Source organism: Sceloporus undulatus, chromosome 2 (assembly GCF_019175285.1).
Source record: "Sceloporus undulatus isolate JIND9_A2432 ecotype Alabama chromosome 2, SceUnd_v1.1, whole genome shotgun sequence".
NCBI lineage: Eukaryota > Metazoa > Chordata > Lepidosauria > Squamata > Phrynosomatidae > Sceloporus > Sceloporus undulatus.
In genome coordinates, this window is record NC_056523.1 from 23,374,332 (window position 1) to 23,398,906 (window position 24,575).

A 24,575-nucleotide genomic window follows, 5' to 3' on the forward strand; every position below is an offset into this window, starting at 1 on the left:
AGGGGTAGCGTGTCCCTGTTAATGCTCTTGGACATCTCAGCGGCCTTCGATACCATCGACCATGGTATCCTTCTGGAGCGCCTGGGGGAGTTGGGTATCGGGGGCACTGCTTTGCAGTGGTTCTGTTCCTATCTCTCGGGTCGATTCCAGATGGTGGAGCTGGGGGACTGTCGCTCTGACAAGAGGGCCCTTACATCTGGGGTCCCTCAGGGAGCGATTTTGTCCCCTATGCTATTTAACATTTACATGAAGCCGCTGGGAGAGATCATCCGGAGACACAGGGCGCGGTGTTATCAGTACGCTGATGACACCCAAATAGTTTTCTCTGTGTCTCCGACTGTTGCAGTGACTAGGGATGGCATCTCTCCGCTCAATGCCTGTCTGGAGTCGGTAATGGGCTGGATGAGGGATAACAGACTCAGCCTGAATCCAGAGAAAACGGAAGTACTAGTGATATGTTCACCTGGTCCCGGGAAGGAGGTTTGTCCACCTGTCCTGAACGGGGTCACGCTCCCCGTGAAGGACACAGTTCGCAGCTTGGGGATACTTCTTGACTCGTCGCTTCACTTGACTCCTCAGGTGGATGCGACAGTTAAGGGCATCTGCTACCAGCTTCGGCTGATATGCCAGCTGCGACCCTACCTGGACCGGGGGAGCCTTGAAACAGTGGTACATGCGCTGGTAACCTCTCGACTTGATTTCTGTAATGCGCTCTACATGGGGCAACCCTTGTACCAAACTCGGAAGCTTCAGTTGGTTCAGAATATGGCAGCCAGGCTGGTCATTGGTTCTTCCAGGGTCAGCCACATAACACCTATCCTGAAAGATCTGCATTGGCTGCCTATTCGCTTCCGGGCGCAATACAAGGTGTTGGTCGTGACCTATAAAGCCCTAAATGGCTTGGGCCCAGAGTACTTGGAGGACCGCCTCTCCCCATATAATCCGCCCCGCACTCTCAGGTCAGGAGGAAGACAACTTCTAAGAGTTCCTGTGACGAGATTTGTAATAACTGCGCAGAGGGCTTTTTCGGTCGCTGCCCCGCAGTCCTGGAACTCTCTCCCTATCGAGCTCCGCTCAGCCCTCTCCCTTGAGTCCTTTAAGAAGAATTTGAAGACCCATTTGTTTCGGCAAGCTTTCCCTACCATGTCTTGAATTGTTATCTGCTCCTGTAATGATGTTGATCGTGTTTTAGCTAGGGGGTTTTATTGATGTTTTTATTGGTTTTAAGTTAGGAATGAATGATGGCTTTTATGATGTTGTATGGTTTTATCTTGGGGGGGTTCCTATGTTATATAATGTATTGTTATTGTTTTTGTTATTATTGTTAACCGCCGTGATCATTGGAACGGCGGTATATAAATAAACCTTCATTCATTCATTCATTCTTCAGACCTTATAGCAACTCGCACCCACATCGGTGGCACTGGGCAACGAAGGGGGACCATGAGCAAAAAGTCAGTTGTCATCATTGTTGAAACATCTCTGAAAGCCTGCAGGGAAAATGTGGGTTAGAAAGAGAAAGCCCTCAACTGGGTCCAAGTGTTGTGAAGACAGTCCAGCAAATGCAAGGAGAACTCAGGGTAAAACGCCTATGTGGATAAGGCCTAGGACACTGAGCAATGGGTTCAAACTACATGAAAAGAGAGTCCACCTCAACATTAAGAACCTCCTGACAGTAAGAGCTGTTTTTCAGAAGAATATGCTGCCTTGGAGAGTGGTGGAGTCTCCTTCTTTGGAGGTTTTTAAACAGAGGGCAGGCTGGCCATCGGTCGCGAGTGTTTTGATTGTGAGTATCTGCATGGCAAGGGGTTGGACTGGGTGACCCTTAGAGTTTCTTCCAACTCTATGGAGTTTATCACATGGGAGGAAATTAAGAGTTTTAACAGTCATTAACCCGTGAAAATCACCCAATTGAGATTAAAACGCAATTAAAATGAGATTAAAACAAGAGCCATTATTATCCCATGAATAACCAGGGAATAACCAGGCAATAAACAGCAAAAAGTCATTCATGGGAAAATCCTGTGAATGATTTGCTGCTGTTTCTTGCCTGGTTATTTAAGGGATAATGGCACTTTAATCACGTTCCATCTCGACGTCATGTGAAAACCATTAGTGCAACTGTGGGATTATCACGGGTTATTCACAGGATAATAGCACTTTGAGCATGATGTCGTGTGAAAACCATTTGTACAATTGCAGGATTATCATGGGTTAATCACCATTTACACTTCCAATTGTCCCCCGTGTGATGCTATTCTATCCAATCTTTATCTGTTTATCTATCTAATCTACCTACCCCTCTGTCCTATATATTTATCTACCTATCTATCCATCTGTGTATCTCATCTATCTATTCATCTATCCTATCCATTTATCCTATTTATCTGTTTATCTATCTAATCTATCTATCCATCTGTCAATCTCATCTATCTATCCAATCTATTTACCCTATCTGTTTATGTTTATCTGTCTAATCAATCCATCTATCTACCTCATCTATTTCTATATATCTGTTTATCGCTATCTATCCATCGATCCCCTCTATTTATCCTATTTATCTGTTTATCTATGTAATCTATCTGTCCATCTATCCTATTTATCTGTCCATCTCATCTATGCAATCTATTTATCCTATCTCTTTATCTGTTTATCTATCTAATCTGTCCAGTCTGTTTATTCTGTCTATCCAATCTATTTATTTTATCTATTTTATTTTATTTTTAATCTATCAATCTAATCTAATCTAATTCCCTTCCTTCCTGTCTCACTATTCCTGCTGCAGAGCACTCTTTCCCTTCTCTTTCCACAAGACGCTGCCCCTTTAAGAGGCCTGGCAGGTGCGGCTCAGCTGGGAGCCGGAAGTTGCTCTCCGATTGGGCGCGAGGCCAGCGAGGGGGTGACGTCATGGGGCACGAAGCGACGCTATTGGCTGAGAGGCGGGTTGGGCCACCTGCAATCTGCACTGAGCTGGGGACAGGAGGGGAGGGGTGGCGCTGGTGGTGTTTTGCTGCAGCCGCTTTGGCCCTGGCCAGGCGGGGCCCCAGGTAGGTGTTTGGAGGAGCCCCAGGCAGGAGCAGCTACTGCTGCTGCAGGGCTCTCCCTGGCTGCAGCCTCCTCTCTCCGCCTTGGGTGCCTTGGCTGCAGAAGGGGAGAAGTCTCTTGCCCCAGAGCCTCCTGGAAGGAAGGGTGGGTCCCCAGTGGATCCCTGCCACTCTCTGGCCAATACACTGGATCCTTGGGCTCCACTGGGGTTTGCTTGCAGGCAGGCTGAGCAGAGGTGTCCTCCTTTTCCAGGACGCGTCCTCCATTCCAGTCTTCTTCTCTCCAGGAGGGATTCCAAAAGGTCCTCCATTTGGAGCATGGCTAAGAAGCATGGATTCATATTTATACAGGAGTGTTTTTAGCTTTCATTTGGGTATGTCCTTCATTTCTTTCTCGAAGGCCCTACATTTTGTGGTGCCTTGTCTTCTCTGCTGTTAGGAGGCCCTCTGGCCACCCTGTTAGCAGTTTCCCCCACGGGTACCAAAACCCTTGGATGCTCAAGTCCCATTGGATACAATGGCATAGTAAAATGGTATCCCATATAGAAAATCGCAAAATCAAGGTTTGCCCTTTTGAATGTATATGTGTCCTTGTGTGCTTTGCAGCCTTTCTAACTTATGGCAACCTATCATGGGGTTTTCTCAGCAAGATTTGTTCAGAGGGAGTTTGCCATGGCCATCGTCTGAGGCTGAGAGAGTGTGCCAGTGGGCTTCCATAGCCAAGCAGGGATTCGAACCCTGCTCTCCAGAGTCCTAGTCCAGTCCTCAAGCCACTACACCACAATGGCCCACTTGAATATTTTCAACCCATGGATGGTTGAATCCATGGACAAAGTGTTTGTGGATATGGAGAAATGACTGTAAATACATACAGAGAGAGAGAGAGAGAGAGAGAGAGAGCTAGTAAATCAACTGATATATCACATTAATTTTGGGTGGGCTTGTTATTATATATAATTTAATTGCCCTTTTAAATTGATGTGTCTTTTAACTGATGTCTTTAACTGGTGTTGTTTGTCTATTAGTTGTTATTGTTCCCTGCCTCAATCCATGGGGAGAACGAATAGGCAGCCAGTGGAGTGATTTCAATATAGGTGTGATATGGTCACTCCTAGTTGTTCCTGTAATCAATCTGGCTGCCATATTCTGTACCAGTTGAAGTTTCTGGCACTAGGCACAAGGGTAGCCCCATGTAGAGCGCATTGCAAAAATCAAGTCTTGAGGTTACCAGCGCATGTACTACAGTTTCGAGGTCACCCCGTTCCAGGAAAGGGCGCAGCTGGCGTATCAGCCGAAGCTGATACAGGCGCTCTTGACCCTCGCATTCACCTGATTCCTCATCTGAAGCGGCGGGTCAAGAAGCACCCCCAGACTGTGAACACAGTCCTTCGAGAAGAGCGTGAACCCCTCTAGGACTGGAGGTTGCAGCCCAATCCCTGGTTTGGAGGCCCCTACCGTTTTATCTGGATTCAACTTGAACTTGTTTTCCCTCATCCAATCCATTACAGCCTGAAGACACTGGTTGAGAGGAGAGATGCCACCTGTCGTCATTGCTGATGACTGAGACATGGAGAAGTATATTTGGGTGTCATCAGCATACTGATAACAGCCCGCTTGAAGGCACACAACAACAAAGGGAAGGAAGTGCCATCATGAAATTAGCTGCAGGGCTTTTTGTCCAAATAAAAGCACACCGCTTTATCGGGCTTGTATATGCATTGATGAAGGGGGCTGTAGGGCTCAGGCTAGGCCAAATTTCCAGCACATTGATCTGTAGTAATAATGATGATGATGATAATAATTGTTGTTTTTGTTTGGTTCAAAGCAGGATTCCTTGCCTTCCTTTGCTGTGAGCACTGCAAAGATGTAGTGGCTTGAGTGTTGGACAAGGACACTGGAAGACCAGGATTGGAATTTCCTTTCAGCCACAGAAACCCATTGGAGTGACTGTGCGCAAACCACATTCTCAGCCTCAGAAGAAGGCAAAGACAATCCTCCTCTGAACAAATCTGGCCAAGAAAACCCCATGATAGGTTCACCTTAGGGTTGCAGGAAGTCAGAAGTTAGTGAGCCCTTCATCAAGATTATGGAATGACCTACTGGAAAAGATCCATCTCATTACTACCTTAGAGGCCTTTAAGAAGGCACTCAAAATGGATCTCTTCCGGCGGGCTTATCCACTGAATTCGATATAAAAGGTTATGACGACTGCTCTTCCATGACTCTGATTGTTGGCTAATGGACGAATTGTAATTTTTAGAGAACTAATAGGAATTCTTGGTAAATTTAGTGTTAGTATTTTATTGTTGTATTGATTGTAAATTGTACTAAGTGTCTTTAAAGGTTGTATTCCCGCCTCGATCTGTGGGAGAGGCGGGAGGTATAAATAAACTACAGTCGGCCCTTCTTATACACGGATTTTTTATACACGGATTCAAGCATACACCGTTTGAAAATGTTCTAAAAAAGTATAAATTTACCTTGATTTTCCATTTTTTATAAGGGACACCATTTTGCTATGTCATTATATTTAATGGGACTTGAGCATACACGGATTTTGTTATACACGGGGGATCTTGGAACCAAACCCCAACGTATAACAAGGGTCCACTGTATTATATTATTATTATTATTATTATTATTATTATTATTATTATTATTATATACAAGCCCAGTAGAGCCGTGTGTATTTATTTGGACAAAAAGCCTGCAGCTGTTTTTGTGGTGGCACTTCCTTTCCTTTGTTGTTGTTGTGTGCCTTCAAGTCATTTCTGACTTAATGCAGCCCTAAGGTAAACCTGTCATGGGGGTTTCAACCAACTCTGTGGTTGAAAGAGGATTCGAACCTTGGTCTCCCAGTGTCCTTGTCCAACATTCAAACCACTATGTCTTTGTGGTGCTCACTGCGAACAAGGGCAAGGCACAGCAAAATGTAGGCCATTCAAGAAAAATGTAGGATACTACCAAATAAAAGCTGAAAACACTCAATATAAATATAAACTCATGCTTCTTAGTCATGCTCACAATGGAAGACCTTTTGGAATTCCTCCTGAACAGGAGGTTGAAATGTAGTGGATTCCTTACAAAGCCTGTTTCAACTGATGACCATGTTGTCCTGTTTGTGCCCCAAACAACACAGCAGGGATAGACTGTGTCTATATAGCTATCTAATGCCTCCCTCTTCCTCCATTCTGTCATAAGATGCTGATCCTGCAGAGTGCATGACTTCAACAGCTTCTTTTGCCCCAAATCCTAATTTGCTTGGTGGAGAGATCTCTAGATCATAGAAACTTGCCCAAGAACCCTTAAAACAATTATTGCCTGGCCCTCATAAAGGTCTTGCCTGCTCCTGATTTTTTGAAATGGATCTGGGTTAATGCATTCTCAAATGAAGGACATGCTATGTGAGGGTCACAGATTGTGTACCTGGTTACTTACATTGGGCAAATGGACCCAAAATCAATGGACTTGAGCTTCAGCCTTCTTGGTTTTCTTGACCTGGTGATATCCAGACATTAACAGTGGGCAACTTTCACATCCATGCTTCCTGACACTGTCGGTGAGAGCTGCACTTTCAATCCACAGTTAAAGAATTGAGGGAAGGGTGTGTGTTGTTTTGGGAGAAGTCTTCATTTATGTATTATTTTACAGTCTGTTCTCAAGGGTTAAAACCATCACAAAACAAATTATTGTTGTGTTGTTGGGCGCCTTCAAGTGGTTTCTGGATTTATGGCGACCATAAAGTGAAGCTATAGTGGTGTTTCTTGGCGAGATTTGTTCAGAGTGGGGTTGCTTTCCTTTAAGGCTGAGAGTGTGTGACTTGCCCAAGGTCACCCAGTGGGTTTCAAACAATTACATCACTCTGACTCTCATACATACATTTTATACACACACACAATCACATATCTCAAAATACACTCACATATTTCAAAATACATAATCAAACTATAAATTCAATTCAAAAATCATTAAAATGTGTGCCTTCAAGTAATTTCCCACTTATGGCGACCGTGAGACAAACCTATCATGGGGATTTCTTGGCCAGATTTGTTTAGAACAGGTTTGCCATTGCCTTCCCCCAAGGCTGAGAGCATATGACTTGTGTCAGCCAGTGGATTTCATAAGCCATAGTTAAAAGCACAATGCAGTAAAAAATAACCAAATACAGAATGTAGTAAATGATATGTTTTTAAAATCCTAAAAGACATCAGAAACAGGGCCCGGCTTCCTTCCTGGGGAAGGGTACTCCATGGGTTTCGGGTGACACCACAGAAAAGGCCCTGTGCTTGATACTGCTTCATGGATTCAGATGGTCATATTGAAGCTCAGGAACATCACATGAGCAGAGCCCAGGGGCTCTGGTTATATCAGCTTCCTCAGTAGGATCACCAATCTTATGGCTCCTTCTCTTTCTTCCAGCCTTGTTCCTGGCATGAAGATGGCTTTGCCCTGGATGAAGGTCCTGCCTGTGCTGCTCTCATTTCTCTTGTTGTTCCTCTGGCTTCCAAGCCCAAGTGCTTTCCAGCAAGAACCTTGTCAGACCTGCAGGGACCTTGCCAGCAACTTCCATAAGGTGAGAGGCTAGAAAAGATTTTGATCTGGGCTGGGGTGTCTTAACAATTGCCCATGATAGTGATTTGCAAGCATTTAGCAAGGAGCACTAGAGCCCGGCCCTACCCTTTGCTTTCTTCATTGAAGGAAGGCTTGGGGAACTTGGCTGAAATAAGAGCCACTGAGAGATGGGCCCGGGTGGGGGTAGGTTGTGGTTTTTAAAAAGCATGTCTTGCAAGCATCAAGAGTTTGTGGGCTGCTGCATGTGGGTGTGGAATAAAGGGTTTTTGGGAATGGGGAAAAAACCTTAGCTTTGGGTTTGCTGTGAGCCTTCTCCTGCCTTCCCAGGGTCTGGAGCGGACACAGCGAGAGAACTTCGGGGGCGGGAACACAGCCTGGGAAGAAGAGAAACTTGCAAAATATGCAAACAGGTGACCTGAGGCCTAAGCTGCGCCAGGTTGTGGGTGAGATGCTGCTACTGCAGAGTGTGCTGGACTGGCGTTCTTGTTGAAGATGGCAACACCAAGATACTGGTCTTGAAAGAGTTCAGGAAACGGGCATGTTCACGATGATGCCATTCAATGTACCCTAACAATACAACCCCATACCTACATGGGAGTAAGCCCCAATTAAGTCAGTAAGATTTAATTTTGTGTAGATGTGTATAGGATTGTACTGGATGTGGAGAGGTGAAAAGCCTTACTGCAGCTGTTTCCCTTCTTTGTTTTAAAAGCAAGTTGTCATTATGTGCCTTCATGTCATTTCTGACTTATGGCAACCCTATCATGGAGCTTTCTTGGCAAGATTTATTTGAAGGTTTGCCATTGCCTTCCTCTGAGGTTGAGAGTATATGACTCACCCAAGATCCCCCATAGGGTTTCATGGCCGAGCTGGGATTCAAATCCTGGTCTTTAGCGTTAGTCTTAATGTTAGCCCCAATAGAATAGACCAGCCTCATCCATTAGAACCAAGTAAGTTGACAGTTCTAAGGATCCCATTTATCCATTAAAGTTTCTACTTTGGTTGAAAATAACAATAGGATTTAAGCTATAAAAACAAAAGCTGAATAATATGTATTTGTAGCATTGCACTACCTACATTGCCTTGGTAGTCTTTACATCAATATCATTATCCCCTTATTGAGGAAGGGGAACTGAAGCACACTGTAACTGGCTGAAGACTTCCAAGTAAGATTGTGGTTGAGATTTGAACCATTGAGGATTCCCAGTTCATGTTTGTAGAAAGAAGACAGATAGAACACATGTCAATCAATGGAGCCACATCTGAATGGACCTTTGCTAAATTCCAACCAAATCTACCTATTCTTCTCTAAGACTGAGCTTGAAAAATGTGGATTATGCCAGTTTAGAAGAGCAGCCAGCTGTGCAAATTGATTGGCCCTCTGCGTTTTCATCAAGAATACACATACACATATACCTGATCTGATTTTGGCATGTCAAGTAGACATTTCCTTTTTATTACTATTAATAAAGATGATGAAAGTATAGATAAATGATAATATTCATGCTGTATTTGCCCTACTGTCATCTCAAAATTGACAGCTGCCTTGAATCCCATTTTGGAAGAAAGGTAGGATATAAATACAATCAATAAATAAATTGCCATTAACCCCCTTCTCTCTCCTCCCAGAAGATGATAGAAAAAAATTACCTTAAGACAGTGGCTGTTGTAAGGATTTATTAGATAAAGAAACCACCTTCAAAACCCCTTACCTCTTGGCCACAAATGGCATGTTCAGGTTCCCCTTGGTGGTTTTTTTTTTGCCATCTTGCTGGTTCTTAGGTTATTTCTGGAGAGGAAGGAAAACATTAAGGACTGGTTGCCTGAGTTTGCTGCAAGATAGTTTGCTGCTGGAGAGGAAACCAGCTAGAACAGTAGTTGAATCTTGGTTCAGCTGTACCAATGGAACATTTCCCCCACAACACCAGAGGACAGCTTTAGGGGCTGTAGGACACTCTGTGTCTAGCAGACCCTGCAGCTCTTGTTTTCTAAGATATGACTGCTGCTGCCTCTGCCCCACAGCTAGTATCTACCTCATGAGGCTGCTGCTTCACTGCCAAATGGTAGAAATGGCCCTGATCATGCTCTCATGCATGGATGGAGAAAGGTATACATGGTTGACTGAGGAGGAAGGGGAGGTAGAGAGTTGGTAGAGAGGTTGCTTTGGTCTCTGTCCTAGTGAATTGATGCTCACTCAGACTCTTTCTCTCCTTGCAGCGAAACACGCCTGCTGGAGGTACTGGAGGCCGTGTGCGCCACATCAGACTTTGCCTGCCATCAGTTGTTGGAACAGAGTGAAGAACATGTGGAGCGGTGGTGGTTCCACGAGTGAGTGGAGAACAACAAAGCTGGGATGTGTCTTCGCCTGCGATTAGAACTGCAGCAAGAAGCCTGGGATCCTTTCATACTGCACAGTTATAGTACTATGATTCCACTTTAATTGTCATAGGTCCAGCTTATAGAATCCTGTGATTTGCAGTTTAGGGAGGAGTATTGAGAATTCTTAGCCAAAGAGCTCTGGATTACAAATCCAAGATTCAAAAAAAATGCAGCCATGGCAGTTCAAGTGCTATTCCACCTGAACTGCCAGGCTGTATCCTATGGAACTGTGCTATAATTGTGGGGTGGGAAAAGACTCCAGATGAATGACAAATAAGGGAGATGGAGCAATGCAGAAGCGGGGCTGTTACTCTTTCTGATTAAGCCTAACCTTTTATACCAGTATCAGTAGGTAGTAGTATGAATACAAGGAGCGGGAAAGGGGAAAAGGACTGATTCCCAATTCTGTTTTTTGCACTTGTCTCATGTTCCTTTCCTCATAATTATATCTATCTATTTATTTACTTACAGATATTTATAATCCATTTGGCTCAGAAGATTTCAAACCAGTGCATAGCAATAATAATAATACAAACAATAAACACAATAAAAACACAGTATTTTCGGAATTGTCCATTTGATGAATGTTGAACTAAACTGGGAAGGAGTGAAAAAACAGGCATGTTCTCATAGAGCAGGCTCCATAGACTATATTTCACGGTGTGTGTTTTCATGTGTTGAGTTCAGCTTTTTGCTTTGTTTTGGGAGCAGTGGATGCTCAGGCAATTGGTGCTGAAATGTACAGTCTCAAAAATCAGGTGATGCAGGGTTTTGCTGAGCTGTATTCTTTCATAAAGTGTGTGTGTGTGTGTGTGTGTGTGTGGTGAGGGATATTGCCCATTTTTCCTTTGCTTGCTAGTTTTTTTACATGAAGGGAGTTGGCTCATTTGTCTACCTAGTTCAGTATTGTGTCTTGTGGCTCGCCAGGGCCCCAGACAGTGGTCTGTGCCTTTACCTGTTCCCTGACACTTGAAGAGACCAGGGACTGAATCAGGCACCTTCTGCATATAGTGTCTGTACTCTGCTATCACTTCTCAGACTGAGCAAAAGAAGTCGTAGCATAAACTTTTATAGACTTGATCTACTCACTCAAACGTTTGGACTCCAAATCTATGACATAGACCAAGTCTACAAAATCTTATACTACAACACTTTTCACTCAGCTGGTCTCAAAGGTATTAACAGAATCCCTTTGCATACTAATATTCCAGACTAACATGTCTGTGTTTTTCAATTCTGCTGTCACTGTTATGGTCCCTCCCAAATAGCTGGATGTTGCTGACACAGCCCCATTGAAAGGCCAGGATTGTCTGATGGACAGAGAGCCAGTCAGGAGATCCAAGTTGTGGGAACCTGAAGAAAAATCCTTAACAAGTGATGCAATTAGGGTAGAGCAGGAAGATGGTTGCTACAGAGCCCTGGAAGAGAGGAGGCATGCCATTTTAAAATATGTCTATGGTGTTTATAGCCATAGAACCTGGAGTGAGATATTTTTGGACTACAGCTCTGTGTGCATCTACACTGTAGAAATAATGCAGTTTGAAACCACCAACTTCCATGGTTCCATTTTACAGAATCCTGGAATTTGTAGTATTGTGAGGCACCAGTACTCTTTGTTAGTGAAGGTAAAAGATTTTGTAAAACTACAGATCCCAGGATATTGTCAAATGGAACTACAGCACTTAAAGTGGTGTCAAACTGCATTATTTCTACAGTGTAGATGCATTCTCTGCCTTTCTTTGCCAGCAGAGCCAGTGATAATGGGAGAGGCCCAACAAACATTTCTGGAGTAAAGAGTCCAGATCTTGGGCTTAGGTAAGACTACCAGAACACAGTTGACGAAAATGTGGACCTCCAGATATTGTTCTACAACTCTCATCAGTTCTAGCCAGCATAGCCTATGCTGAAGATTGACAGGAGTTACAATCAAACAACATTTGGTGAGCCGCATGTTCCCCGTCTCTGCCATAGACCATCCGTCCCCAACCTGGGGCACCTCAGAAGTTGATAGACTATCACTCTTGATAGGTCCAGTCCCACAGCATCTGGAGTGCCCCAATTTGAGGAAGGTTGCTGTAAACCATCTCTGCAGGGACACCTTTCATATCAGAACTTGGCTGTCCTGTTCTTGGGACCAGTGGTTGAGTAATGTAAGGCCTGAATTACTAGTAAAAGATAACAAAATGCAAAAGAGGTGGCAGTAACAAGACTCTTGTTTTCCCCAGGCAGCAGCAGCACCCGGACTTTTCCCAGTGGCTCTGCATGGATGCATTGAAACTCTGCTGCCCACCAGGCACTTATGGCCCTGATTGCCACAGTGAGTTGTTATATGGCCTTCTGCATTGTTATAGCAGTGTCTAAACATTTGTGTGTGTGCCTGTATCTCAGGATGTGCTTGGGTGGGTTCTTAAGGATCCCTGCTGGGAAGCAAACTCAAAGATAAGCCCTCTATAGCCAAAGCTATATTGCAAAAGACTGATGAATCTTGGTTCCAAATTCTGCAAATAGCCCATTTTATTTCATTGTTTGAAATTCAAAGACAGGCAGCAAGGAAAATATAGCTGCCATTGAGCAGGTCATGCTACTAAGTGAAACTAAAGTTAAAGGTATGGCTTTCAGGCTATGCATATTAATTTTTAATCTTAGGCCCGTTACAAACGGTCATAAAGTACGGACTGGGTCCGTACAAAATGGCGGTGCCTGTTCCACACGGGGGCTGCCATCTTTACATAGCGGACGTCGCTCCCCGGATGTGATGCCGCAAGTGCGCAAGTAGCGCCTCGTGGAGTTCTGTCCAGGGCACAAGAAGAAGCGTCCGGGAACCACGCAGTTTGGCTACTGCAGTTCTCGGATGCAGCAACCGGCGGTGGCGGCAGAGCGCCACTTTTTGGCGGTCTGTAACCCGCCTTAGTTACTTTTTTTAATTATCTAGGAACAAAATCAATCTGGATTCTGACTGGAAAAATGTTTGGTTAAAAGAGCCAGCGAAACTTCTGTCCTCAAATACCAAAAAGCATTGTATTGAATTAATCAATTGCTAGTATTTAACCCCCATGAAACGGAAAGGATTTTCTGTCTAAAGGCTCATATGGCTATTGTTGGTGACAGTATGCTGAGCTGGGATCTTACTATGATATGTGGTTGCCATGCCCACAAGTACTTCATTTCTGGAATTTGGTATTCAGAAATCAGTAAAGTTACATCAAGAATAATTGCAATCAGAATTGGGACTAGTATCTCTTTTCCATAATGCAAATGAATCTCTCTCTCATAAAAAACTTATCAAGTGTTTATGTTTGGCAGGGCGTTTAGAGATTGCAGAGATATGAGAAGGCTTAAATGCCTACCACTTTCTCGGTGGTTAGATAGAGTTTGGAACATCATGCTGATGAAGAAATTAACTAAAAAAAATAAAGGCTACTAGAGATAACTAAGAGCACTCTAAATTCTATGAGATTCGATATAGGTTTATTATATGCAAACAAAAATACCAGTCTTCTAACTTCCCCTTCCTCCCATGCTGATTTTGGAAAAATACTCTATTATAATTGTCATTTCAGCTGGAGATTTCTTATTTAGGTAGTCAGAGAATATCAGCTCAACATATCTCACTGTACTGGATCTCAGATGCATTGTTCGTTGGATATGTTTGTTTCTGTAAAATCTTTTAAAAACCATTTTTTAAAAAAGCAAAATGCTGATGAAAGGGGAAAATTTAAAGTCACTTGATTTTAAAGGCTAAGGTACATTTTGGGCTCTCAACTCTCCCAGAGAGGGCAGGATTCAGATATTTAAGTGCCCATCTCTTTAGATAAAAGAGATTACTGGAAATTGGAACCTTTGTCTATGGCAGCCATAACTCAACTGGACATTGTGCTACACATTTCAGATTTAACAACATTCTTTGTTGTCACCCACGTCACAGTACCCTGGTTCAAACCAAAAATTAAAAATTACAATGGGGGCTTCCTAGTAGATAAAGGGACCACTGCCAAAACTGATTGTGACATCATGGTAGATACTTCAAAATATAACCAGTTTGTTTGGCTGTTGCTAAGTCTCAGTGACCAATTTTAATACTTGGCCTTAAGAGTCATAGAATCATAAAATCATAGAGTTGGAACAGACCCCAAGGGCCATCCAGTCCAAAACTTCCTGCCATACAGGAGTACTCAATCAAAGCACCCTCCATAGATGGCCATCCAGCTTCTGTTTAAAAACCTTCAAAGAAGGAGACTCCGCCACTCTCTGAGGGAGCGTCTTCCACTGTCCAACAGATCTTACTGTCAGGAAAGTCTTCCTAATGTTTAGGTGGAATCTCTCTCCCTGTAGTTTGAATCTATTGCTCCGTGTCCTATTCTCTGGAGCAGCAGAAAACAAACTTGTTCGATTCTCAATATGACACTCCTTCAAATACTTAAACAGGGCTATTGTGTCGCCCCTTAACCTTATGTTCTCTAGGCTAAAGATACCCAGTTATCTAAGTCATAGGGCATGGTTTCCAGACCCTTCACCATTTTGGTTGTCCTCCGCTGGACATGCTTCAGCCACTGGACACTACAATCGTGTTGAATTGGTTGGGCTGAGCATCACAAGTAAAAACCAAATTCCTACTGATTCCAGAATATAATTATATCTCTCCACAGCCTGTCCCGGAGGTGCCCAGAAGCCTTGCAGTGGGTATGGGCAATGTGACGGTGATGGCACACGTGGGGGCACTGGCCTGTGCATGTGCCAGACAGGCTACGGTGGCCCTTTCTGTTCAGAGTGTGGAGATGGCTACTATGAAGCTGCTCGCAACGACAGCCACCTGGTATGTGCGGGTATGTAGAGAGCCCGTGCTGGGCTGGACTGGGGGCAGGGTCCGGAGATGGAAGCTCTACTGCCCCCTGCTGGCTGGTACTGGTTAGTGATTCCCCACACCACCCCACATCCATTTTCTTTGGGTCTACTGACAACTCTAACTCTTTAATTTGGCCCAGACTCTGTGTTTGTCCACGTCTGAAAGTCACCATAATGTTCTGTTAAATAAAATGTAAACATCATCCTTTTCAGGAAAAGCAAATGCTCTGAATTTCAGAGGTATTGATCAGTTTCTTAATCAATCATATAGGTGTTTTTGTGTGCCTTCAAGTCATTGCCAACTTATGGCAACAGTATCAAAGGCTTTTCTTGTCAAGATATGTTCAGAAGGGGTGTGCCATTGCCTTCCTCTGAGGCTGAGAGAATGGGACCTGCCCAAGATCACCCATGGGTTTTCATGACTGAGCATGAGTTTGAACCCTGATCTCCAGAGTCATAGTCTAGTGCTCAAACAACCACACCACACTGGCTGTCTCCCTGGCTTTTATACTGAAAGGGCTGGTGTACTCCTCAGTGAAGTCTGACAGGCTTCTCTCTACAATACACAGTATTTTACCCATGCATTGAGGAGAGAGCAGCAGTAATTTTTCTTAAGTTTTCTAACTTAAAAGAATTGTTATTGAAGTGTGGAGCCATAGTAATAACAATACAGTACTGCAGTGCATTTATTCTTCTAAATATCATTGCTATTTGGCATTAGTAAAAGAATATTTAGGAAGACAGGAATCTATGGGATACCAGGTGCAGCTCTTTGTCAGTTCAGCTTATTAAATGCTACTCTGATTGGCAGACACTATCCAGAGTTTCGAGGAGAGAAGGGGGTCCTCCCCATCACCTGCTTTGTTGTTGCTGTGTGCCTTCAAGTTGATTCTGGTTTATGGAAATCCTGTCCTAGGGTTTTCTTGGCAAGATTTGTTCAGATGGGGTTTGCTTTTGCTTTCTAAGGCTGAGAATATGTGAGTTGCCCAAGTTCACCCAGTAGATTTCCATGGTCAAGTTGGGATTTGAACTGGTCTCTAGAGTCCAGCAATCAAACCACTACACCAGAGTTGCTCTGTCACTTCCTATTTGAACCTCTCATCCATGCTGAAGATTGGCCCTGGCGTCTTTTCTGCAAAAAGGATATGCTCTAGCACTGGAGCTTGTCATGGGCATTTTTTCTTTATCATCACAGAGCCTATTCATTTTTTTCTTTAAAAAAAAAAGACTTTTTAAAATTTACTGAAGCAGACCTATTAGGTCAGCACTGGGCCTATAGCTCTATTTCAGCTCTCACCACAATTACAAGTACATTGGTAAGAAGAAATGAATTAAGTGGAAGTGTCATCACCTTCTTTACATTCCTCAGTGACTCATTTTTATTTTCAGTGGCCACTCCCCATTGTTACCCCTACATACTAGGTTCTTTTTTCTTTCCCCATACACAGAGTGCTACCGAGCCTGTGGACGCTGTTCAGGCCCTGAAGATTCAAGCTGTCTGCGCTGCAAGAGGGGCTGGATGCTGCATGACCGAAGATGCATTGGTGAGCTTGTGAGGCTGGGCTTGAAGAAAGGGCTGCTTAGCAACATTTGAAAAAGGATTTACCCTTTTAATGCATTGTGTATTCTGGATAGAGGCAACCTTGGCTGCTACCACACAGCAGAAATAAAGCAGTTTTATTTCCATGGCTCAATATTATGAAAGCACCAGAGCTCTCTGATAGGGAAGGTTAAATATTTCACAAAACTGAAAATCTCAGCGTTCCATAGTATTGACTTTTGGCAGTTAAAGTGGTGTCAAACTGCTTTATTTCTTCAGTGTAGACACACCCCTGTAGGCTGGAAAGTTTTGAGAGTGAAACCCCTACAAAGAGTTGTGTAGTGTACTTTGGGTTGAACGAAGAGAGTTCCCATAGCGAGGGAGGGGATTACACAATTCTTAACTTGGCCTCTCTCTTTTCCATCAAACAGACATAGATGAGTGTGGCACAGACATGGCGCACTGTCGCTCCAACCAGTTTTGTATCAACACGGAAGGATCCTATGAGTGTCGAGGTAAGAACTATAAGCCTGAAAAGTGGGCAGCATGAATGCCACACATGCTTTGTTCTGAGCTGGTCTGTACCCTATAATGCCCCCCCCCTTCTTGTGGACAAATCCTCAGATTATGACATGGGAAGGCACTCATTCTTTTACAGAGGAATGGGTGGAATATATAGGCAGCTGTGGCAAAGGCAACCTGGTCAAGACACAGGCCTATCTGAAGATTTGCTTTTCACAGGAGCTTTTGCCCCCCCGTTGTCTCACACAGAGCAATGCTGGCTTTTTCATGAGGCAGAGTGAGACAGCTACCACAGGCAGATGTCAGAGAGGAAGATGAAGGGATGCAGGCTAGAACAAGATGTTTCTGATTCTGTTCTTAATTAATTAATTAATAATAATAATAATAATAATAATAATAATATCTCACTTTTCTCCTGACATGAGACCTAAGGCAGTTTACAACAGAATTTACCCAAAATATATCTGAATACCCACTGATAAAAAGTTAATACAAAGTTAAGCTATCTTATTGAAACACCATTAATGTTATAAGTATAAAATAGTTTTAAAACTTCAGGTTAAATAAAGAGCCTGATCAGCTTCTCAAGCAAAACCAGTGGTATCATTCAAAATAATAAACAATTGGTGCTTGCTTGCAGTGGTGTGCCCTCACTCCAGTTTGTCATGTACCTACATATATTTGCATAGGGCTGGGAAGTGAAGCATGTGGCCTTTGGGACATGGTTAGACTGGACTCCCCTGTCCACCATCCATCATCATTGGCTATTCTGGCTGGGATTGGTGGTCACTGCAGTTCAACAACAAAGGGAAGACTACACTTCCCCACTCCTAACACAGCCGTTTTTGTTTTCCTTTCCAACCTCAGGGAGGTCATGAGAGGGAAAGGGGAAGAAAATAAAAGTCTTGCTTGCAACCCAAATTGAGGATTTCAGTTAAAGAGGAATTTGGTGTTCAGTTTGGTTTCCATACACTCCACCACCATGAAAATAGCTTGTATAACATGTGTGAAAAGAGAGGCCTGTCAGGTGACAGTCCTCTGTAATTTCACCTTTCACAGTCCTCTCTTTGATAGTCTGCCCGCTTCATTTGGCTGGAACTTAATCCAGAACTCAATTTTAATGCCAAAACTCAATTTTAATTCCCCTTCCCAATTTAGAGGGGAGCTACTCTACATGGTCAGGACTCAAAGGAACAAGTGCCATACAAGAGCTCTGCACCTCAGGGGCTCTCAGCTCCTTTTCTCTGTTGTTTCCACAGCCTCCTTTGTGCTCCTGCCTGGGGGCCATTTAACAAATGGTTCATGTGAACTGTTGTGAATCAGCTGAATAACACCACTGGGCAGAACAGGCAGGAGGTGGGCACCATTTCATATTCTGTGGACCTTACCACACAGGGCACAGAAGTAGGGTCAGTTCACATTGGCCAATGTGTATTTGCGTCATATCGCATTGGTCATTCACACTCGCGCTCTCTGAATACGCTTTGCCGATTCGTATTCGCATCATATCACATCATTCATTCACACCTGGGCAGCCTTCCACATCGAGGTTTTGCGCATCGGACAATGCATATTCAGGCAAAGTGAAGCAAGTGCAGATTGGATAACCACACCAGCCCAATAAAATGTGTATTGGCCGATGCGCATCGGCAGCTTTGCGCATGCTCTGTGGGGCTCTGAACGGGGGCAACATTTTTAACTTCCGGGGGTGAAGAATGAGGTCACTGTTTAGCGCGTAATATCGCGAGAATTGCTGCCTTTAGCCACTTACGAAAGGGGTATTCACCATCTGTGTGTGTGTGTGTGTGTGTGTGTGTGTATGCACACACATAAATACATACATACATACTTATATATATACATACATACTTATATATATACACATAGTGGTGCAGCCAAAAGTGAGATGCCTTTTTTATGTGTACACACACATTTGTTTGTATGAGTGTTTACACACACACACACACACACACACACACACACACACACATAGCAACAGGTAAAAGTGTAATGCTACATGTATATGCTTACACACACATCTTTGTGTGTGTGTGTGTGTATGTGTATATATATATATATATATATGCACATATGTATACATATACATTCCCCCCCCCCCGACACAAAAGGTTTCTGCTTTGTCTCGTCGGTCAGTGGAAAAATCACTCCCCAGCCCCGGCGGTTGTCCTGAAAGGGGAAAGGGCCACCGGAAGGAGATGGGGGAAATTCCAGCACAGCATCATGGGAAATTTGTAACCGTTGGTCTTCAGGAGAACCAGCGGATTGGATGTACACACCAGCCAAAGCAGCAGAGGTTACGCACTGGCCATCAAAATGGATCCCGCCGATCCACTAATTTTGCGCACTCGCAAAACTGAGGAGCCAGCTGCCTTCAGTTCGGAACCCAGCCGTGAATACGCATTGGCCAAAGCATATTCACGTTATATCGCATTGGTCAATACGTATTCAGAGCTCACAGGTGTGGAACACCAATGCATTATAACGCGAATACGCATTGGCCAATGTGAACTGACCCTACTTCCGCCCTCAAAAAATCCCTGTGTGGTAAGGTCCTGTCTCAGGTTGCAGAATGTCTTGTACCCTCTTACACTACACATGTACCACTATCACCAGTACCATAACACCACAGTTTTTCTCGGCCAAAAAAAGTTTGTGTTCCTGTCTCCTTACTTTGCTCCTTCCTTTCTTTGCAGATTGTGCCAAGGCCTGCATTGGCTGCATGGGAGCTGGACCTTCTCGCTGCAAAAAATGCAACAAGGGTTATCAGCGTGATGGCGTCAAATGCCTTGGTAAATCTTGTCACTAAGCAACTTTTTTTTAGTAACTATCCTGTCTCTACATGATTTATTAATCTGGATAATGCAAGCTGTGTTCTTTGTGGCCTGTGGAGGGAACATGGAACAGCCTTCTAAAACTACTATATTTTCCCCACAAGCCCACATACTCAGTTCTTCAATTTATTATAAAATTGGGAGTCTTTAAATGGTTGTAGACTGTATTTTACCTTCTCTGAACTCTGAAATGGGGGACATTTCATGCTATACAGCTATGCGGCTTTGATTCCGTTTTAACTGCCAAGACAACATCCTATGGAATCCTGGGAGTTGCAGTTTAGGGAGGAACATGTAGAATTCTCAGCCAGATGCTTTCTTTAGTGCCTTGCCAAACTACAAATCCAAGATGTCATAGTATATTAACATGACAATTAAAGTGGAATGAGACTGCTTTAATTTCATCATGTAAAATCAAAGTGGAATGATAGTGCTATAATTGCATTGTGTGCTTTTTATCTTGGGAAGCCAACAGTAGGGCACTGCTGTAGAGATCACTGTGGCATCCTTGCTGTTGTCTCAATTTGACACCGAAGGTCCTGAGTAATATGATGGAGTATATCACACGGAGCTTTTTGGTGGTTTTGTGGCTCAGTTCCAGCTCACTTTCGAAATGATTGCACTTCCAATGATGTGGTTTCATGTCATAAAGGGACTGTTTTATCAGATGCCATTGATTTCTGTGGGAGCTGCTTGCGAAGCGCTTCAGCAGTGTTTCTGAAGTCACCCCTCATTTTAGTAAAAAATGCATCCCCATCTCGCCCCCTCTCCACCTAACCCATCATCCCCTGACTGCTCCTGCATCCCCATCTCGCCCCTTCTCCACCTAACCTATCATTCCTGCTGCTCCTGCATCCCCATATCACCCCCTCTACACCTAACCCACCATCCCCTGACTGCTCCTGCATCTCCATCTCGCCCCCTCTACACCTAACCCATCATCCCCTGACTGCTCCTGCATCCCCATCTTGCCCCCTCTGCCACCTAACCCATCATCCCTGCTGCTCCTGCATCCTGGCCCCAGGGACCCCCAGCGACCTATCCCATCATCCCCTGACTGCTCCTAGACCCCGATGAAGGATGACAGCTAAGGAGGGGGCAGGGAAGGAGGACAGCGTCCAGAGCCCCACTGAGCATGTGCAAGGGTTCCGATTCGAATCGTTGAACCCTCAAAGTATGCCCTGGTATGGTAATACAATGTGCACTCACTCCCCTTTGCTTGAGTCCGCATCACGTGACTTGCTTGGAATCGAACTGACTTCGCTTGCCCCTCACTTCGGAAAGTCAACAGAAAGGCAACCAGGTGTGGTAAAACATTAACGTTTTAACCTTAATTCGCATTGTTTGACAGGAGTGACTCTGGATCTGGTGTGAAAAAAACATCACACGTTGCATTGCTAGAACAGGAGTGACTGCGAATCTGAACTGCAACCCCCCCCCCATGTGTGATAAGGTCCTCTGTCATCCCATTTTTTCAGCTGCTTTAAAAATGTCTTGATTTCTCTCCCTCCCCCACCCTTTGTTTTCACCTTAGTTCTGCTGCAAACTGAGTTCAAAGTGCAAAAGCCGATTGCACTCAGTTAGCAGGGAGGAGAGGAGAAAGGGGAACAGAATCTTGCCCTTCCCAGTAGGCTTAGGCAAAGCAAACTGCTAAAGCCTCTCCTGGCATGTGTGTTCTTCTTAAGAACTTTTGCCATCTTGACCATATGCTGATGTTGGTTGGCCACATGTATCCTGGTTCTTATCTGTGAAATACTGGAAGGTATGGATGACCCTAAGCTCTGAGTGAATCTACCACATGAAAGACTACAGCTCTGCTCCAAATAGGTCTTGGTGACTGAAGAGAGTGTTAGCTTAGCTGTGTCACTTGTTGAATATGCAACCAACTGAAGTTGGCTCAGAAATTAGGGCATTTCAGAAAATATTTTCAGGAGAGTATTATAAAGCACAAAATACAACTATCTAAGTACAATTATCTATCATTCTTAAAGATTAGTATATATTATGACTTTTGGCTCTTGTAGAACAAAATGAGTGCATTTAAAGAAGAGAGGAGGGTCTCTCTCTCTCTCTCTCTCTCTCTCTCTCATTGTTGGTTTAGACGTCTTCCTGTATAAAATGAAAATCCACCTCCCATAAAAGCTGAGGAGCTGCTACTTTAGTGTGTTTGTAAATGTGGGAGACATATGGTCATATGGAATGGTTGGTGTTGGGGCTAAGGAATATACTAACAGCTCTATGGGTTTATAGAACTGTCTATTATCCCCTCTGTTGTAAGCCGCCTAGATTCCCAGTGATTGGGCAGCATATAAATAAATCCTATTATTATTATTATTATTATTATTATTATTATTATTATTATTATTATTTCCAACCCCCTAATGTGATTTACAAAATCCCCTTTTTCCTTCCACAGATGTCGATGAATGTGCTGGTGAAGTGGAAGAACCTGTATGCACTGGTGCCAATGAGGCCTGTGAAAACACAGATGGCAGCTATCGGTGTGTTTGTGTGGAGGGATATGTACGCAAAGAGGGGATCTGTGTGGAAGATAAACCTCCAGGTAAGCCCCAGCAGCAGCATCCTTGACAGCACATAGTGTTCTCTAGCTAAGGAATTTTGCTTGTGTTCAGATAGAGTCAGTTTCCAGGGTTTGTCGTCTGCCTTGGAAGCAGTTTTGTTCTTTTGCTTGGAGATGGTCCAGTTTGTATACTGTACCTTCTCTGCTATGGGTTCTGGTTGTGGAATGGGCTCCTTTTGGCTCAGTTGAGGCTGGTGTCAGCCATATTTTGTTACCAAATTAAAACTTAGCTCTTCAAGCTTTTGTGGTCCAGTGACCATACTTTGCCCTAAGATATAGGAGTGGGATATAAATACTAATGACAAATAATAGTGTTGGGAGCTACTGGATTCTCCCAAGTATTGTTCTGCCTTGGGAACTGCATATCTATGGTCTGGTTCCACACTGAGATTAGCACCTCCCAGCATGACAGGCTTCCCAGAGACAGGCACTCAGGCACAGCATTACATGCAAATAAGTAAATAGGTGGGTGTAAAATTTAGGATCAAAATGAGAGAGTGGTGGAATCTTCCTGTCTCTTACTAGTTTAATATATCTGTATTGAGAGTTGTCAGAACTCACTTGGCAGTTGGAACGGAAGCAGTGGTCTAACTCTCCAAACTGCTTCAGGGGGGAAGACACATAGGACTCTTGCTTACAGCTTCTTCCGTTTCCCACAGATGCTCCGGAGAAAGGCTTTTTTGACGACATCACAGATGATGAAGTGGTTGTGCTGCAGCAGATGTTTTTTGGTGTCATAATCTGTGCACTAGCCACGCTAGCTGCCAAAGGTGACATGGTCTTCACGGCCATTTTCATTGGGGCTGTGGCTGCTATGGCAGGCTACTGGCTGTCAGAGCGCAGCGATCGTGTGTTGGATGGGTTCATAAAAGGCAGATAGTGCATGGCAAAGTATGTGTTCCGTGCGGCTTCCTGCCTCAGAGAGCCAGCTGGTTGGCAGGAACTCCCTGACCCTGCTCCCTACCCCCTACCCTGGCAGGGCTGTAAAATCTAGAAGGAAGAGGTGGAAGGGCCATTCTGTATCCCAGCCTGGGCTGATGGAAGCCTAGCCTGGCATGCTCTGAAAGGAGAAATGGGAGAAGAAGCAAAGCATGCTCGCCAGCCCTGCTGTTGGCTGAGGAGAGGATTTCTGGGGAAAAGTAGGATAAATTGAGAGGTTTTGTGTGGGATACCGTCTATGGGTCTCAAGAACAGGCCTCTGTTACTCTCCTATTGGCCCAGCTCTTTGAATCTATGGGATGATCTCAAACATGTTCCAACCCATATGCTCTCCCCCATTTTAGTCAAGTAACATTAACCAGAAAAATGCAAATCACTTTGGAGAGAAACCTGGGACTGGGTGGGTGGGTGGGGATTGCTTCTTGCTGGCTCTTTGAGGAATTGCCCCCATGGCCGAGAGCTGATCTGCACATTATGCTGAAGGAGGCAACAAAATGAAGTAATATAATTGATAATTGTACCACTTCAGGCAGCTGTTGTTTTTCATTTCAATGCCATGCTGTGGCCAAAGGTTTTTGTGTGTGGTAAACTAGCACCTTCAGTCAGAGCATGTTAGACTTTCTTCCTGGTATGCTAGTTTATTGCATGCAGAAGATAGAGAAGGAACATTCAAGAAATAACCTTCACTCATGCTCAGACCTGCAACCTGAAGTGGTATGGTCCAAAATTTTATCACCTCAGATTCCTGCCTCATCCTGTATAATGTGCAGAATAGCTCTTGTGACAATGTGTAAAGCAAAGGAAGCCTGAGTGGCATGCATGTCCACACTTGCCCCTTTGCGTCTGTCCACTCACTATACTATTTTGTCCATCCATATCTCAGGAAAAATAAAGGCCTGTGTACACACACCGTGTTGTTTTTTTCTTCTTCTGTGTTTCTCTCCTCTTTTACAGGGTTATTCGGGGTTTACATAAGGTTCTTTAGCTCACCTTTGTCATGTGTAAGATATGCAGCTCTTTTTGAAAACCCAACACTGTAAAGTGTCAGCGAAAAGCTAGTTTATTTTCACATCTGTTTTTGCACATGTTCAACACTTAGAATGTGTTCTGTTTCCCTTCTACCATCACCCACACATCATATAAATCTTCACTCGTATACGGTAGAAGGAGTGCTAGAATTTTCAGGAGGGATGAATGAAGTGGGGGAATAGAGAAGCTGTGTTTCCTCAGTGCTTTTGAGATTTCAGACCTGTGAAATATGGGGAATATCTTTTGCTCATTCTCCTCACCTCATTTTAAATAGC

General features: G+C 44.0%; 1 protein-coding gene across 4 annotated transcripts; it reads left to right on the forward strand.

Annotated features, from left to right (window-relative positions):
* The first annotated feature begins 1,434 nt into the window (after positions 1–1,434).
* CRELD1 (cysteine rich with EGF like domains 1) lies at positions 1,435–24,180 on the forward strand. 4 transcript variants are annotated; one of them, XM_042454274.1, is made up of 11 exons: positions 1,435–1,786; positions 7,464–7,617; positions 7,944–8,026; positions 9,834–9,944; positions 12,221–12,312; positions 14,642–14,818; positions 16,286–16,381; positions 16,809–16,892; positions 19,614–19,709; positions 22,168–22,314; positions 22,992–24,180. In XM_042454274.1, exons 2-11 carry the CDS (start codon positions 7,477–7,479, stop codon positions 23,210–23,212), a joined length of 1,248 nt encoding a protein of 415 aa, XP_042310208.1. In that variant the 5' UTR covers positions 1,435–1,786; positions 7,464–7,476; the 3' UTR covers positions 23,213–24,180. The 4 variants fall into 4 exon arrangements, with proteins under 4 accessions (XP_042310208.1, XP_042310209.1, XP_042310212.1 ...); XM_042454275.1 differs by lacking the exon at positions 1,435–1,786 and adding an exon at positions 2,959–3,047; XM_042454278.1 differs by lacking the exon at positions 1,435–1,786 and adding an exon at positions 3,363–3,418.
* The last annotated feature ends 395 nt before the right edge of the window (positions 24,181–24,575 follow it).

Excerpts from the sequence above, each read along its gene's own strand:
- CRELD1 (XM_042454274.1), top strand. The coding sequence starts at position 7,477 with ATGAAGATGGCTTTGCCCTGGATGAAGGTCCTGCCTGTGCTGCTCTCA. Across the intron at positions 14,819-16,285 it reads CAGCCACCTGGTATGTGCGG|AGTGCTACCGAGCCTGTGGA; the intron begins GTATGTAGAGAG and ends CCCCATACACAG. Across the intron at positions 19,710-22,167 it reads TGATGGCGTCAAATGCCTTG|ATGTCGATGAATGTGCTGGT; the intron begins GTAAATCTTGTC and ends TTCCTTCCACAG.